Genomic DNA, 17,666 nt, shown 5'->3' with positions numbered 1-17,666 from the left:
CCGAACGCGGGGCCCGGTGCAGACCCGGGGCCGCCAAGGGCTGCTACAACATCTGAACAAGGGGGAAGATTTACGGGGTTAACCACCAGAGACACCGCACGGAAAATATCCCACCAGCGAGGCCAACGCCGACACCAAGTTTTGGACAAGAGACGTACAACGGCAAGAACCCAAAAGCTCTTTTTTTTCCTTGCTATAGCCCACACCGGGTGCCCCAGCCCGTGCTCACATGGACCCCCGCCATGCGAAAGCATCTCCCCAAGCCCCTCCACACGCATTTCTTAAAAGAGTGACACAGCCCAAAGGATGAGTAATTGCTACCGAATCGGGGTTTTCGGCGCTGACTAACTTCTGATGTCTCCTTAGTGATATTTCTCCTGATCCAGATGGCAGTAAATCAGTGCTCGGCTGTGGGAACTTCCAGCACCGAGGTCTCTCCAGGCAAAAGCCATCAGCACAGCACGGGAAAGCAAATCCCCAAACGCCGGAGGGAATTTCAGCCCCTTCCTGCGCACGTTTGGAGCCTCAGCACCTTATTGCTCACTTAAAAAGCTACAGAAAGCGGTGACTGCACAGGACAGGAATTATTTGCACTTAATTTCTTTTGCAGGATTCTCTCTTCCAATATATTTTCTGCCTCAAAGGCGGGAACCATCTTGCCAGGATGTGGCAAGAAGGTTTTTCTGAAGTCTGTGATTTACATCTGAGTGACCATAACGTACTTTATAAGCCAAAAAAGTTTAAGACAATAGTTTAGATAATCGCCGATAGCCTTTTGCCTCCTCTACTTACAAAAACACACAATTCCCACAGCCGGCTTTTTGCCTGCCAAATTCAAGCCGGCTTCGGGAGGGAGAGGATTTCAAAACCTGAACCCCACAGATAGTGGCCGTGAGTTACTGCGCACGGTCCCACCTCCCACCCACCCCCAGTGCAAAATAAAGCGATTTCTGCACCTGGAACCCCCGTCTGCGAGCGCCTGAGCAACAAATACCTCGTTATCTGGAACGAATCCATCTGGCAGAGCAGGAGGCCCCTCTGCAATGGGAGCGGTGGCCGAGGGTCCCTCCATGCCCATGGGCACCTCCCCAGGGCTGGGGGGACAGGGGGTTTGTGCGGTGGGTGCACCCGGCAGCAGAAGCAGCTCAAGGGTGGGGGGTCCCTCTGGGGAGGGTGGGAAAGCAAAGGGGGGACTGTCCCAAGCTGCCACCTCCACTGCGGGTGCTGTCGCAAAGGGGTCACCCTCCAAAGCCAGCGCTTTGGTGGAACCAGGCTCCCCCAGGGGCAGCACAACCACGTTGCCAAAGTCATCTGTATCTCCCAAGGCCACCGCTGGCCCCCCTGGTGCCAGCGGTGCAGGGACACCACTGAGGTCCCCGACGCCGGAGATGAGCGGGTCGGCCGCTTCGGGTGGCACGGTGGCAACAGGCACATCAGCAAACGGCGGCGGGGCAGCCAGCAGCTCTGCCACCGCTAAGGGTGCGGGGACGGTGGTGGCATCTGGAGGCGGGTACTCAACGCACAGCTCCTCAGCACCTGCGGTATGATCCTCGGTGGCTGGAGGTGTCCCCAGGGGCTCTGGGACAGCCACATCCTCCGGTGCTGATGGGTCGGCTGGGGGATAAAGCCCCTCAACATCCCATGGGGTGGCATCGGGGACAGGCTGCTCTGCAAGGGACAACATGCTGGGAAGTTCTTCTGGGGGGTCCAGCACCATGGTCCGGCACCGTGTCACCGGCCGGTCCCCCCAGCTGCAGGCAAACAGCGAGTCCAGGTCTCCCGGCTGCAGGACGGCTGCCGGTGCCTCCCCGTGTGTGACAGTCACCTCTGCAGGGGTCACGTCCGCACGGGTCCCCTCGGCGTGGGCAGCCCCTTCCAGAGCCAGGCCCTGGCGCGGGGGAACCGCATCCCACAGCAGGTCCTTGACAGGCGCCAGGGATGTTGTCGGAGCTTCGGAGCCTGGCTCTGATGCAGAGCCGGCGTGGAAGGGCGGCAGAGAAGCCTGGTGAGCATCCCCGCTTTCTGCCAGATGAGTCTGGCCCTCAGCTCCGTCACTCTCTGATCCCAAATCTGTGGCTTCTTCCTCAGAAACCAGCTCTGGGACATCCCAGCTGGGGAGCTCTGTCCTTCCAGGCAGAAGGTGACAGGTCCCTGATGGATCCGTTCCCTCAACACCATCCTCGTGGTGCTGTGGAGGGGACTGTGGCTCCTCTGCTATCGTGTCAGGAGCTGGGGGGTGGCACGGGGACACTTGGCCAGGACAGGTCTCCTCAGGGAGCTGTGATACTTCACTGTCGTGGTCCAGCAAGCCTTGGTTATCTTCACCCCACCCCACCGGAGCGCTGGGGTAACCAGCTCCCTCCAAGCCAGACGCTGGATGTACGCCCAGCTCAGGAGATGACATCCCACCAGCCACCAGCACGGCCACCATGCAACCGTCCACCAGCTCCAGGTCCACCAGCGGGTCAGGTTCATCCTCGGGTGCCGGAGAGCACGGCCGGAGGGAGCCCGGCCCCGTCGCGGCCATGGGGCTGGGAGACGTCCCTCCGTCAGAGTCCGTCGGGGTGACAGCCGACGTGTCCCTTTCCGAGAAGGGCTCTGTCGCCGGCTCCAGCATGCTCAGCACCTGCGAGCTGCAGGTGACATCAAAGTCTTCCAGATCCGACACGACGGCAGAGTCTGAAGCACTGATGTCCAAAGGCGCCATACGCTGACACGCTTCAACCGCCGTCCCGGACAGTTTGGTCGAATCTGTGTCCAGCCCCCCCGAGTCCATCGGGGAGACCTGAACCTCCTGGCAGGCAGGGACGGCCCCATCGTCCTCGTTCAGACACTGCTCCTCCAGTTCCAGGAACATCTGCACCGAGTCCGTGTCGGACAACTCGGGGACCGCGGGGCTGGCTGAGCACTCCAAACCTGGAGCAAAGTCCTCGGCCTCGCATGGCACCGCTGTGTCCCCGGTGCAGCCCGTGCTGCCGGGGAGGGGGCTGCCGGCACCCCCTGGGGACGCACAGGACTGGGAGGTCCCTGGGCTGGGGGCAGAGCCATCCCCTGGAGCAGCAAATTGTTCCCTTTCTTCAGAAATATCTGCCAAGCAACAGCTCCTCTTCTCCTCTGCCACCAGAACAGCCTTTCCTCTCTCTGACAGCGTCGCCTCCTCCCACTCCTCCATCATCACCCAGCGCTCGTCCTCCTCAAATCTCAGCTCAGACTCCGTTTTCTCCCTGAGATTGGAGGTGATGAGAATATCCAGTCCCGCATCCAGCAGCTCTTCGCTAAGGCACGGAGAGAGGTTGACGTTCTCCACCGTACAGTCCGACTCAGAGGCCTCCAGGGTCTCCTGGCGCCCGTCGTTGAAGTTTCCCTTGATGAAGTTCTTCCTGGCTCGCGGCCAGGTGGCACTGGGGATCTGGCGAGCCCTGGCCAGGTCCCCAGCGCGACCGCGACCATTGCCGGTGTTCAGCAGGGGCTGGTGCTCATCCCGGGGACCGCCGTAGCCATCCATGCTGAACTGCTTGGCTGTCAGAGCCTCCGTCGTGCCAGATGACTTGGAGACGTGTTCCAAGGTGAGGGACTCGGACATGGGTTCGCCATGGTCGGGCTGGCCGGTGTGCTCGGCGAGCATGGCGCTCGACTCCCGCTTATCCCGCAGGGAAGGGTTGGAGGCGCCCGCTTCCGACACCTCGCTCAGCGAAGCTCCCATCCTTTCCGCAAATTCGGTGAAGTTGGGTGGCATGAAGGACTTCCACGACCGCCGGTTGACGTTCTCCTTCCTCTCAGGGTTCGGTCGTCTCCTCGGTGGAGCTGGAGCGGGCTTGGAGACATCGCTGCTGAGCTTCAGCGCGTCAAAAATGACTCGCTCATCCAACTTTTTTGTTTCTGGCGCCCTGGACTCGAAGACGTTGCCAGCTCCCAGCGTCCCGTTGCTGGATATGGTGCTGCCATCCCCCTTGCTGAGGGTGCTCTTGGAAAGCTGGTTGAGCTTCGATCCCTGATCGATTTGCTCGTTAATTCTCATCGTGTCGTATATCGACCTCTGGGGCACGTAGCAATCCTCTATATAACCATCCTCCTCCTCGCCCTTCCCCAGGCAAGTGCGGTTCTGCCGTAAACAGTCTGGCCGGCTCAGTGGTTTGCCCATGCTCTCGTCCTTACGGGTGACAAAACCGCCCCAGCAACCTTTCGCCCGCCACCGCGGGCAGCATCACACGGCCAGCAGGTCCCAAACCCACCGCGAAAGACTCGAATCCCAAAGCAGCGACGCTACAGGGACGGGAGGGAGCACCAGCAGCACCGCGCCGGCTCAGCAGCCCGACCGGCTGTCCCGAGCGGAGAAACGACCCATCTCATCCCCCCAGCCCCCTTAAAAAAATCCCATCCATCAGCAAAAACCGCCCAAATCCGACCGCTTCGATAAAATATTCCCAATCGCCGTTAGCAAATCCACGGAAAGAGTTTGAAGCTCTGAATTTCTCCTGTCCGCCCTTCTTTAATAACAAAGGCACCGCTTGTCCCGGCCGCTCACGTTTTGCAGCCCGAGCGGCGAGCGGCTCCTCGCATTTTTTTTCTGCCCAGCTTTAAGTCCCGTGGAAGTCCAGCTGGTCTGAATTAGCCTCTCCCCCCGACTCTCGTGTTTTCATTTGAACTGAGCTTGTCAGCGGATATTCGTGCAAGTTTAAACACAGGAAGTTCTTCATTCAGGGCAAACTCGGAGGTTTCCTGTCTCAAAAACATGATGGCATTGTTGTTCCCGCCACCCTGTCGTGATGCCCGGAGCCACCGAACCCCCAAAATCCAGCCCGGCGCGCGGGGCACGCCGCTGACTCCTGCGGCGGTGGAGGAAGGCTGCCGAGTCTTCGCTTTTTTTTTTCTCTTTCTCTTTCTCCCCAGGAAAAAAAAAAAAAAAAGGCTATAAAACGCATCCAAAAATGGCAAGGGGACGGAGCGGCACGAAATCCCCCAAGTTGCCGGGAGCTGGCGGGGGGAGCCGGGGAACAGCCGCGGCCGGAGGCTGCTGGTTCTTCCTCCTCCTCCTCCTCCCGCACTAACTTTCCCGGCCGGTGTCGGGCGGCGGCGGCTCCGCGGCCCCGGGCTGCCCGGCCATGGCGGGGAGGGCGGCGGGGAGGGCGCGGGGGCCGGTCCCGGTGGCGTGGGGGGGTGGGGAGGGGGGTCAGACACACAGACACACAGACAGACAGACAGACAGACAGACAGACAGACAGACACACGCACACCGGGGCCGCCCGCGCGTTCCCTTCCCCTTGCCCGCCGCTCTCGCCCCTTTTTGTGCGCGGCTCAGCGGCCGGGCCGGGGGCGGGGGGGGGCTCCGCGTCGCCCCCGCGGGCAGCCCCCGGCCGGCGCGGCGGGATGCATGGCGAGCCCGGGCTGCTGCCGCCTTCCTCCTCCTCCTCCTCCTCCTCCTCCTCCGCTCTCCTTCCCGCCGGCGGAACAAAAGGCCGAGCCGCGCAGGCCGCCGCACGCCCCGGCCCCGCCGCTCGCCGCCAGCACCGGGCTCCCGCGGAGCTGCCAGCCCCGGCGGAGGGCGGGGGGAGGCGGGGGCGGCCGGGGGGCGGCACCGCGGGGCGGAGCGGGAGCAACGGAGCCGCCCCCTCCCCGGGCACCGCGGCCGCTTCCACCCCCCCCAAACCGCCGCCTCACCGGGACGGGGGGACCGGAGCGCGGTGGTGGGGATGCTGGGGGGGGGTCTCCGCGGCCGGTAGGAGCCCCGGGGCTGCCCCTTCCCCGCCCCGCCGGGGTGGCCCCTCCTCCGGGGGGAGGCGGCAGCCCCCGACAAAGAGCAGCAACGCCCTGGCTCGGCTCAGCTCCGGCTCCCCCCGCGCCCCGGCCCCGCCGAGCCGCGCTCCCCCGGCCCTTTGTCCGCGCCCGGCCGCGGCTCTTCCTCCATCGCGGCGGTTTCAGGCGCTTCCCAACCGAGGGAGGGGGCCTGGCCCCTCCCGCCGGGTCCCCTTTGCTCTCACAGCCACCCCTGCACAAAGAACCGAGTTATTAAATCACCAAAAAAACCCCCCTCGAAGTACCATTTTTGCTTTTCCCAAAGCCGCATCGCTCTGCCAAAAACCCACCCCCGACTTGCCACCGCGTGGCTCGCCGGCTCCTTTTCCAAAAAACCTAAATTTTACATCGCCATCTCTGGGTCAGCATCATGCTCCCCCCACCCCAACACCCTCTTTTTCCCCCCCGATCTCTTGGTTTAAGGGATGGGGAACATTTAAAGCAGCTGCCGTGGGGCTGGGAGAGGGAGGCAGCCCAGCGTGTGAATCACTGCTGCGAAGTGATGCTGAGGGAAGTCACAGACTTGGGAAGAGAAAACAGGAGAGGGCTTGAAACAGCCTCCACGCATCTCCAGGCAACAACCCGCCCCACCAGCCACCCTGCCTGCTACTTCGGGGATGAATTTGAACACTGGGATAAAAATACAAGAGGCCGGGCGGGTGGATAATACACAAAAGCACGCACTGTGCACCCCAACAGTGCCAACGCTGGGAGATGGTGACCCCGGTCTGCACTTTGCTGGGCCACAGCTTCACCAAAAGCCTTCCTGCTCTGCCATGAAGCCAAGGGAAAGGTGAAAAGCCTGATATTTCAGATGCGCAGCAGGTGCCTGCTCTATCTGGAAACATGGTGGCTTGGCCAAGGTCATGGCACAGCTATGGTGGAAGCCTGGATCCCCGTCCCCAGCCTTTGGACCCTTTGTCCCCAATGGCACACACAGCAGCTCCAGCACCGCACTCCCCGAAGGACTTTTTCCTTGTGGAGAGACAGGAATGGATGTTTTGTGGAAGGGGAGGGTGCAGGTCTATGGATGAGAAATGGTCCAAAGCGCTTGGCAGGGTTGGCTGCATGCTGGAAATCTTCATGAATCCCTTTTCTTATTTCCATCATTAAATATGACCAAGGAAAAGAACAGGAGCGGCCTCTGTGAGCCCTCCTGGATGGACAGACGGACAGTCAGGACTGGCCCTACAGCCTCCTCCATCCCACGCGGCCAACACCGCAAGAGCGTCCCCAAGCCCAGATTTTGATACTTGGCGGGGGACACACCAGCCCTTGGTCCGAGTTATTAATCCGGCGCAGCTGAAACAACAAGAGCAGGTCGGCCGTGCCGTGCCGGCGCTCCGGCAAAGCCACCCCCGGCTCCCACCTTGGCCGGGAGCTGGCGGAGCAGGAGCAGCAGAACCGTTACCGCTCCGGGGCCCCTCCGCGAGGAATCCCAGGCATCCGGGCTGGGGCGCGGAGGCTTTTTGTTCCACTGCGAAGAAGGAACGAATCTCGACGTGGAGCTGCTGTTTCACAGCCAGAAATTCTTTTCCCATTTCCTCACCGAGTCACGTGCCAGAAGCAAGGCAAGTCTTCTTCCAACACATCCCCCCCATCCCTGAAACCATTAGGGAAAGATTCGGCAGGTACTAAAGCCAATTAAAAACCTGGCCTGAAGAGGCGGAGCTCTCACAGGTTCCCCAAGTCACGGGTCACTTGGCTTTAAGCCACCAAGTGCCACCCCCTGCCATGGGGACAGAAGCCCAAGGGTGCTGGGAATTGCAAGTTCAGGGCTTTGCTCGAGCTTCGCATTGGCGTGAGGGCAAGACGGGGCAGGACGAGAAGGTCCACCCAACAGCCACGTCCTTTAGACAAAGACCTTCAGCTAAAACCCGCCCGGAGCTTTTCCCAGACTTGCTCCAAGTAGGAGCATCCTCATTTATCTCCCAGACCTGGAGGTTTCAGGCTTTCCTCATATGGCCACCAGCCTCGGGGACACGCGCCTTCCCCGTCACGGGCTGATGTCACCCTGTTTACGACTGCGTTACATCCCGCCTGCCGCCGCTGTTTACATGGGAAAGCAGTATTTGGAAACCAATATATTTTTAGCTTTCTTTTAATGCATCTCAGCAGCTGGAAATGAGGGACCTGTGTTATGTGACGAACAAAAGATCCCAGAGACAGCTCGAGATCTTTGACGGACAGGTCGCTAATGAGCCCAGGGTACAACCAAGGGGCTTCTTCATCCTCAAAGCTCCTTTAATCTTCACCTTGGTGCCCTCCAGCCCTCGCCCAACCTCATCGATGGCTTTGCACCACGAGCTTTGTCCCTACGGGTCTGGCTGACCATGGCCCCATGTGTGACTCCGTGAAGGTCACAGAGGTGCAGGAGGGACCACGGGGTTGGGACACGGTGCCACATCCAACAAAAGCCGAGGAGATGAGCCCCGAGTGCCGCAGAGGGACTCAGGGAGGGATCCAGCCTCCCTCAGACACCGCGATAAAAGCACAAAGCCAAATCACGCACGCTCAAAATCTGCCTTAGAAACCACTTTTAAGGTTTTGCTGGGATTTTTACTGCAGCATTCACATCCTCTAAAGCCTTTGCTGCATTTGTCGGAAGCTCTGAGAGATTTCTTTATCTCCCTTTCAGCGCTGTTGCTTTTCTCCTAAACTCGCTCCTTTTGCCAAATCTTCGCGATTGCCATTTCGGCGCCGCGTGGGCAAGCGCCGAGCTCCCAGCCTGCGCCAGGCGAGAGCGCTCGGGCTAATCCCATCCCACCACCCCGGCTCTTGGCTTCCAGCTGACTTCAAACCCATTTCACGTCACTCTCTGCCACGGCGCAATCCCTCCCTTCAAAGGCTCCGGCTGTGGGTGACGCAGGGAGCCAGCCCGCCCTTCCGAACAGCGATTTGCAACCTGTAGCCCCTTAATTTGGGGACTTTCCTCCACGGGGCTGGGGGAGGAAAACTCGGTTGGCTTCACGGGGGTCTGCACCTCCATTGGAAAAGTTTTAGAGAGAGGTTAAAAACCAACCTCCCGGAGAAACGTTCTGCAGCTTGGATGTACAGATGCAGTGAGCGCTGCATTTTTTTAACTTATTTTCTTTTTTTAACTTATTTTCTTTTTCCGAGGGCACAGGAGCTGCACTAGAGCAATTTCCCCACAAGGTAGCTAATACAGACGTTGGTATAAATAATTCTCCCGACTGAAGCCACGTGTCACGGCAGCGCTCGAGCACAGCCCCACACCCCGGCATTCGCCGCTCGACGGCTGTGGAGCCTGGGGCTCTCCCAGAACCCCATTTGTATGCACAGATCACCCCAAAACAGACCAGCAACAACCTGAGCTGGGGCTGCGAGCGAAGGGTAGAGCCACGTGCCAGCATCCTCATGGAAGTAACCTGCTGAAATGCCCATTTTTGTCCTCAGCTGCCCGGTTTTCCTGCACACCCCGCTCCGTGGCTTTGCTGCGGTGCTGCAGGAGGGGGATGAAGCAGCAGCGACCCAGCGGCCACGGGCAGGGAGCTGCCAACCCCCGTACCCGGGGAAAGGGACAATGGCAGAAGCTGCTCCTCACCTGGTGTCACAGTAACCGGGGAGAGCCGAGGGATGGGGCGATTAATAAACTGCTCTGGAGGCTCGTGAGGAAGTGAGGTAAGCGTGTTATCATCCAGAGAATCCTCTGGATGGGAGACATTTTAAACCGCTCCTTTGGCAGAAGAATTGGCAATTGTTCTCGAAAGGCTGCGGTGACTAATCCCAGCCCGAGCCCTTCCCCGGAGACGCTCCCGTCCGCCCCAGACCCTGCGGCCGCTGTCCCTCTCTTCCCCACAGGAGAACGGGGACTCGCTTGGGTACCACGGGCGATGGGACAGCCCAGGGTTGGCTCCACCGCGTCCTTCCCCATGGATCCCCCCTCCATGGCCGTGTCCCACCAGGACCCGGCTTCTCCGCTTGCTCTGCTTGGCCCTTGCAGACAAACAGCTTCCCACCTCCTCCCTCGGATCCTCAGCTCTCCTGGTCTTGTGCAAAGCCGGTATTTTTAGTATCTCCTGGAAACACTGCGAAGTGTCAGCACCACCAGCCAACGGGAGGACATTCCTGCAGCCATCATCTCCCTGGCAGGGCCGCGGCAGCATCAGCAAGCGGGTGGCTTTGGAGCAGCGACCCACGCCAGCTCCTGAAAGGGACCGTTTGATCGCAGCTTAATTGCTTCACGGTCGAAATTTAAAATAAAGAATTCTGGCTATGATGTGGTCAGTCTCAGCAGCTCTCGGATTAATTCGCTCTAGCTCTCGGTGCGCTCAGGACCTGGACGGTGCCCGTCCCTCTCTGCCCACCCGCAGACAAGTCAAGGTCAAAACCCACCCGTGGCTCTCGCTGATGAACAAGAGCACCCGCGATGCTCCCTGGGGGGAGGACGAGCCCCGGGGGCACGTTTGCTCTTCCCTTTGCAATAAAATTGATTCCCAAGGAACAACAAGGCTGCACGGGCTGCTCACGCTCAAGTGCCTCTTGTGCAAACACCTTTATTTATTATAACACAACACCCCCCGATGACCAGGTTAGAAGCAAACGCCTTTGCAGTTCTGCTCGGGCCACCCATCCCATCCAGGTTTGGTGACAGCCCTGTCACCCGGCGCAGCCCGCGCTTATCACCCCCCATTTATCATCCTCTTCTCCAACGAGGGGAGGTGGTGCCTTTAAGGCAGCTTAACAGCTGTCAGAGAGGAGGCATTTTTGCGTGTGTTGTCGATGCTGAAAATACGAGCCAGAGATACTTTAAGTAGGTTTGGAAAGCGTTCAACGAGAAGACACCGTGGTGCAGCCTGTCCCCGCTCCCAGTCCCACCCAGCTGCTCCCAACCGGACTGTCGGGAGCCGCGCGCATTCCTTCGGGGGGCACGGAAGGGTTAAAAATACCCTCGGCCAGGCTGGGGCACAGCAAGTGGCAGAGTGTCCCCTTCCCTGTCCCGTCCCAGAAACCCACCTCCCCTCTCCCACCCACCCTTAAGATCGTCACACGCGTGTCTTGCAAAGGACGGTCACAAAATGCCACCCGCGCGATCGGGGACTCCGCTCGTCCCCAGCCCACCGAGGAGCTCGTTCCGCGAACGGGATAAACTTCTGGGAAGAAACCACCCAATTTCAGTCCTCCTGCAAAACAACCACTGTGAAACGCCAAGTCCCCATCTCACGTCCCTCCCTGCCACCGATGCCCCGTGCGATGACCACAGCTCACAGGGGGATGCGATGCCCACGAGCTCCCTTGTACCCCCCAGAGGCCGTGGGTCCCTCTCCCAAAAAGCACCTGGGAGCAACCCAGGGACACCAGACACGAGGCAAATACTTATTAGCAACAGCGGCCGTTGAGTCAGCTTCCATCTGAAAGGCTGGGGGAATTAAGAGAGTCATAAAGAGAGCACCAAAGAAAGCCACGGCAAAGGAGGCAGGGGTAGGAGCGCGCGATGAGTGCCGGCTAATTGCTGCTTTTGCTTGGGGTGAAGCGGGAGGACCCGGAGCAGGATTAGACAGAGCAGCGTCTGAATGGCGAGATGACTAATGCTGTTTAGGGCTTTACTCATTCACTGCATCACCCCTCCTGGGATTGCTTTCCTGATTTTTTTTTTTTTTTTTATTTCAGTAGACAAAGAGGGTGTTGGAGGCACGAGGGGAACCCGGACGATCTGACCTGCTCTAAAATAAAATAGGAGTGCAGCTTCAGTTATTGCCGTCTAGGGATCCTCCCTCCCTCTCTCCATCCTCCGGCATAAAACCTTTATTGGCGTGAAAGAGCGGTGCCCGCGTTCACCACGTTGAGCGACTCCGGTTTCAAATCACCTCCCCAAAACCGCCCCGAACCCCATCTCCTCCCTCCGCTCCCCGCAACCCACCCCAGCAAAGCCATCGCCTGCGAGGGTCGGAGGCGGCAGGTCCCTTGTTCCCTCCTCTCCCCGCTTCTCTCCGGCTGGGGCGAGGGTGGGGTTTAATTAACACTCGGAGGCGAGATCGCGGCTAAGCGGCGCGGCGTGTGCCAGCCGCGGCAGGTCCCGGCTCGCCGGCATTCCTGCGCCGTGCCCCGGCGCCCGCAGAGCCGCGGGGCCACGCGCAGCTGCGGGGACAAGGGCTCAACGGAGCTCCAGCCGCACGCGGAGGTGTCACCGCGCGTCCTCCCCTTCGGCCAACGGCGCCCGCGCCGATTTGAACACGACAGCGAGCGTTTGGTTATGTCAAAGTTTGATGCTTTTTCTTGGGTTGCGTTTTGGGTCGAGCTCTCCAGACTCTTGCAGGAATGCCCTCGGGTTGTTGAGCACAACTCAGAAGGAAAACAGGCTGCCCCGTTCCTGTTCTCATCCTCGTCACAGGGAAGAAAGTGTCCCCAGCAAACCAAAAACCACCCTGGCCTGATCCAACTGGGGAAGCAGCGGCATCTTTCTGCTCCTGAGCATCACTTTGTATCACAGCAAGCCTAAAAAATCTCTGCTGGCACCTTTGACCCGGGGCTGAGTGTTACATTCTGCTTTGTAGGTGAAATGTGGCAAAATCAGAGTTCGCCCAAAACCAACACGGTGAATCAAAGAGGATCCCAGCTCAGAATTGCAAATGATAAGTACCAGCCAGGCTTTGAAACCCAAGTGCAAAATCCGCTTTATAAAAGCTCAGGGGTTGCTGATGCTGGAAAAATATGGGATGGAGAAAACCCCTTTGTGTGACCCTTCGTCTCTCATCATAACCGGGGAACCGCATCCCGGGGGAGTCGTGCCGCTTGCTAAACTGAATCAACATAGCTGTTATGTTTAGTAACATTTCAACTGTTGCTCATTTGATTCCAGTCATTAAAATTTAATATTAGCGTAAGCTTTGAGAAACCTGAGCTGACAGCACAGAGCGCGGCGGCGGAAGAAACACCCCGGCCAGAAAGCTCCGAGGAGATGTCCCTTGTCCCCTGTGCCCAAGAGCCCAACTCGGCCATGTGATGCTCACAGAGACGCGGCGCTGAAAGAGTCTTCCAACTTTTAGTGCCTTTTTATACAAAAAAGGGGCTCTTCGGAGAGGCAGAAATAGAAAGACTCACTTGGGTTAAACTCGGGCTGAAGAGCAGGAGTTAAGGATGAGGTCCCTTGGCTCCGACAGCTTCACATAAGCGAGCCCCGTGCGATTTCTGTAGCACGGCGGATCTGCAGCCATCCATCAGGATGTCCATATAAGCACAGACTCCAAACCACAGAAATGCCTTTCAGCTGCACTTGATCTCACCATAAAACTAGGGGCTAAACTAGACGACCCCTTCAAGTCTTTCCAGATGGGTTTCTTACAACCCTCTAAGGACGTGGTGCTCTGAACCGGTCCCTGTGTGGTTCTCCCGCACCCCCAAAGGCCAGGACCACCCTATGTCCCCGTCCTGGCTTCTGATGGCCACGGGAGCCATCGGAGCCCCTTGGTGCAGCCATCCCCGCTATCGCACCCGCTCGCTGCCCCGAAACACCTCCCGCAACCAAAGGTTCCCCCCGAGCAAGATCCCACAGCTGCTTCCCAGCCTCCCGGCCCCAAAGAACCCAGCGATGCTCAGCACATCCAGTGGGAGACGCTCATCCCTCCTGCAGTCAGGATTCGTCTCTCTGTGACCCGGGAAAGGGGACAGAGGAAACACACGGGCGGGCGGGTCTCCAAAAATTAGTGTTTGTGGTCTTTTGGGGCAAGTTTGAGGGGTGTTTGCAGGCAGGAAAAGAGAAATAGATGGGAAGTTTCAAGTATTATCTGCTTCAAAAGTCATCTCTTCATGGGCTCTGTCAGAGCCTTCAATATATCTTCTTTATTAAAATCTGGACACAATGAGCCCAGAAGCGCCCACCTTTGTCAGGGCTGCGTTGGCAACTTGCCTGGGGCCCTGGAGCCGTGCCTAATTTGCATCTCATTTACACAGATGTTCATTAAAATTAATGCCTTGAAGACATAATATATCTGCCCGCGTTGGAGCCTTCTGGACAGACGGACCATGACCGCGCCTGGAGAGCCCTGGCCACCCCATTCCCTCCCTGCGTCGCCCAGCCGAGGAGCTGCCCCGTGTCCCCACGGACACGCACCGTGTTTGCGATCCAAGACGGGAAGCAGTTGTGAGATTAAGCGTTGAGAAATAAAAGCCTGGTGCAACAAAAAAAACCCAAAACACAACCCCGTGCTCCCCGCTTGCTCCAGAGCACGCGCCAGACTTGTCCATCGCTCGCTCTCCGGCACGTACGGAGCACAGACGGTCCCTGCCCGACCGCCGCGATGCCATTTCCACATGCAGATCCGTATCTGCGATCGCGTTTCCCCTTAGAGAGAACCGTAAGCTGAGGCTTTGCAACGATCCGCTCCGCAACGTTTAACGATTCCGTGCAAAAACGCTCGTTCCCTGGACGAACCGTGCGCGGGGGGAATGTTGCTGCGCCGCCGCGATTGCTCCGTCCTCCCCTCTCGCTTCTCCCCCGTTTTATTCTCGGCGATCACACAGCAGATCCCTACCCTCGCTGCTGCAACTTGCATTTTTCCCCACTAAACTCGCCGTGAACGAAGACCCCGGCTGCACCGCGTGGCCTCGATGGCCGACGAATGACTCCTGGTGAGGACACGTCACCTCCCGAAGCACCTTTGGCTCCTGCAGCCCAGGCCACCACTGTCTTAAAGGGTCACCCTCAAGGTCACTGTCACACAGACCATTTGCAAATGCTCCGACGGGTTAAGCTGCGCCTGCCAGCCTGGAAAACCGAGCAATCTGCACCGACGCTGCGTTCCAGCATCGCTGCTAATGAGAGCTGCTCAGCCGGCAACAATCCCTTGCTCTGCAGGAAAGTTTCCCTGGTTTTAAAGACTAGAAACTCCTTTTTGGCTATATTTGTTCCAAGCAGCTGTGTAGTGTTTAACGGGGAAGTTAAATCCTTCCCATCGATATAAGCTCAACACAAATGGCTGCCCGACACAAGAGTTAACAGCAACACGAGCGGATGAGTTTGAGTTTGTCCTGTAACACCTCCAAACCCTTTTCTTTTGGAGAAGCAATCCCCAAAACAGAAATACCTTGTCCTGGTGAAGGTTTCGCAGAGCTATTAAGTGGTGGAACGGGATCAATTAGCCATGAGATGAAAAGTAAATGGCTGTAAAAATGCCTCCTCCTCCTCCTCCCAGCCCCTATTAACACCAGGAAACGAGCAGCCAGATGTAAATCAGCCCAATCATCAGCTACCGAGCACATCAGTAATAGAAGTTTCACAGCAAGAGAATTTCTAAGCAGTATTAAAATAATTAATGTAGTGTAACAGCATGACCCAACACCATCATACTGCATAAAAAAAAAAATATCAGACACCAACTCTTCCCTCTCTCAGCATTTTGTGCAAGTCTTGATGGTCTCTAGCAGCTCTTTGCTGGAAACATGAACAGCCCCCAGCAAAACTTCGCCTTGGTTTTATTCCCTGTGCATGCCATCCCACAGTTTATCTGTGGCTTTATTTGTACCCAAGGACCCCCAAAATAGACTTACAAATGTCCCAGATGAAGGGAACAACAAGCAGGAATGGTAGAGCAGGTAGAAAAACCCACGGGATGACCTGATCTGGACTAGACTCTCGGATGAAGCCAACTTACAGTTCAGATGGACTCAAAAACATCCCTCCCTCCCCAAAACCCAAATGCCAACTGCCTCTACAAGCCCACGAGGCTCTGGCACGTCAACATGACACATCGCAAGAACAGGCAAAAGTTTTTTTCTTTCCAATCACAAAAATCTTTCTGCACCTTTTCACCGCAGACCATCAAGTGCAGATTAAGGATATTTTACACACCAAAAATGCTGACGTTACAGCAATGAACAACGCCGCCGCCATAGCTTGAAGACCAGAGATCCTACAGAAAAGACCACGACACCAGACAGACCTTCGAACGCCAACCACCACTTGATGGCATGAGGCCTTACCTTGAAGTCTGCCAGCTGTTGGCTGATGGTTTCCACCTCGGTCCCCACCACCCACTGCAAGGCCTCGCTCTCCTCCGCCGCGGTCGTCATGTGGGTCAGCTCCTTCAGCCTGCTGTAGAAGTCCTCGACACGAGCCAGCGTGGTTTCCACCTGCTCCTGACGGTTCTTGCCTCTCTCGGTCAGTTTGCCGCACTGTTTATTCAGCGTCTCCAGCTCACGTTTCAGCCCTAATAAGTCGGGGCTCCCTTCGTCCTCCAGCATCTTCTTACATTCACCTTCAGAAGCTTCAATGTCAGACTTCAGGCTGTGGAGCTTGCCCAGGAAGGTGCGAATGTCCTCGGCTTGGGACTGCAGGCTGTCAGAGTCCCTCCCGATGGGGCCCATGCTGTCCAACTCATCGTCGAGATCCGCCAGTTGAGAGAACATCTCCCTCACCCGATTATTGAATTGGCCGATGCCTTCGAGCTTGTTCTCCATGAGCGTACAGCAGTCGTTCACCTTTTGCTTCACAGCTGTGAAGTCCTGCTGAGCCACCTCAGCTTGGCCTAAGAGCTGGGAACAGTCGGACCCATCTGGGGCATCTTCTACCAGACCTTGAGTGAAGTTTTTCAGATAATCCACCTGTGGCTCCAGGGCCTGCAGGACCTCCTGCTGTGCCCTGAGCTTCTCCAAATTCTTGTTGCTGCAAGCCTGCGGCCCCAGGGCATCATAGATCTCCAGCTGGTGCTTCGCCCCTTCCAGCTTCTTCTCAATGTTCTTGAAGCTCTCTTGAAACTCCTTCAGCCTCTGTGACATTTCTTCAATGGAGCCCGTCTTGGCTTGCAGCTCTTCGGTGACGGCATCCATCTTCTGATTGATCCTGGCCTTCTCATCCCGAATGTCGTCCTCGTCGGTCTGAGAAGCGTCGATCAGGATGTCGGCGGCGCTGTTCAGCATCTCCAGCAAGGAGCGACGCTTCTCCACGTCGCTCAGCAAAGCCTTTGATCTCAGAAGAGTCGCCTCCAGCTGCACCGGATCCAAAGTCACTTCCAGCTCAGACATCTTTGCCTTGCAGTCCTCCACCCACGGGAGGAGGTCCTCCATGTGCCGTTGGTACTTCTGAGCTTTCTGCAAACAGACCTTGAGCTTAGAGTGTCTATCAGCAGCCTGTTTGCTGAGCTCTTCCCAGTGGGTTTTGAGGTTGACCAACTGGTTTTGCAGAGTGGTCTTCTCCTCCCCGGGCTGGACAGAAAGCAGCAAAGATTCTCCCTCGGCTACAATCATCTCATAGGAGCCGCTGTGTTGGTTGAGGCTCTTCTGGAACTCTTCTTGCTCTTGAATTTGGCTCTGTAGCCTCTCCAGTTTAGCAGAAATCGGTTGGCTCTGAGCTTGCTGGCACAGTCTGTCATCCAGCCAGGTCCTGAGTTCATCAAACATGTGCTGGAACTGCTGGGAACTTGCGAGCGCAGTCTGCAGCCGGTTCATCCGATCAGCTGAAATGGAAACAAGATTAGAATGCGACAATTAAGCTGAAATCAAATAAGCAAAATGCAATTATTTAAAATCATCTCAGATGCTCCAACTGTGTTTTGATTAACAGGAAGGAGCCTTCTGTTGCATCGCCGGCCTTTTTGCTCCCTGATTCATGAGTTTCTTAAGTAGGAACAGGCAACGGTAACGCAGAGGTCTCGGTTCTCCTGTCTAGTCTCTAAATGCAACCTCTCAGAAACCAGGAGAGGCAGCCCAAGACTAAAGGGTGGCCATCGGGTCTTCTCCATGCTCCATTCTTAATTTAGGAACCAGGTTTTTTTTCCCCAAGCCAGGCGGGCTTGGTAAAGAGCCACATCAGTGGGACTAAACATCTCTGCTCGCTCCCCGGGCTCAGGTATGTCTAGAGTGTGAACTCTCCTGTCCTTAGTCCCACATAAAACACACATAAAGCACCCTAAAAAATG

General features: G+C 57.4%; 1 protein-coding gene across 1 annotated transcript in view; it reads right to left on the bottom strand.

Annotated features, from left to right (window-relative positions):
* MACF1 (microtubule actin crosslinking factor 1) overlaps positions 1-17,666 on the bottom strand; it is a 111,075-nt gene that overhangs the window by 35,154 nt on the left and 58,255 nt on the right. Inside the window, exon 57 of the mRNA XM_065650722.1 lies at positions 15,733-17,204. Coding sequence (XP_065506794.1) covers positions 15,733-17,204 — 1,472 coding nt within the window. The remainder of the gene's footprint in view (positions 1-15,732; positions 17,205-17,666) is intronic.

This window comes from Caloenas nicobarica, chromosome 23, assembly GCF_036013445.1.
Source record: "Caloenas nicobarica isolate bCalNic1 chromosome 23, bCalNic1.hap1, whole genome shotgun sequence".
NCBI classification, from domain to species: domain Eukaryota; kingdom Metazoa; phylum Chordata; class Aves; order Columbiformes; family Columbidae; genus Caloenas; species Caloenas nicobarica.
Note: the sequence above shows the minus strand (reverse complement) of the source record. Positions and strands in the feature narration are given on the sequence as shown.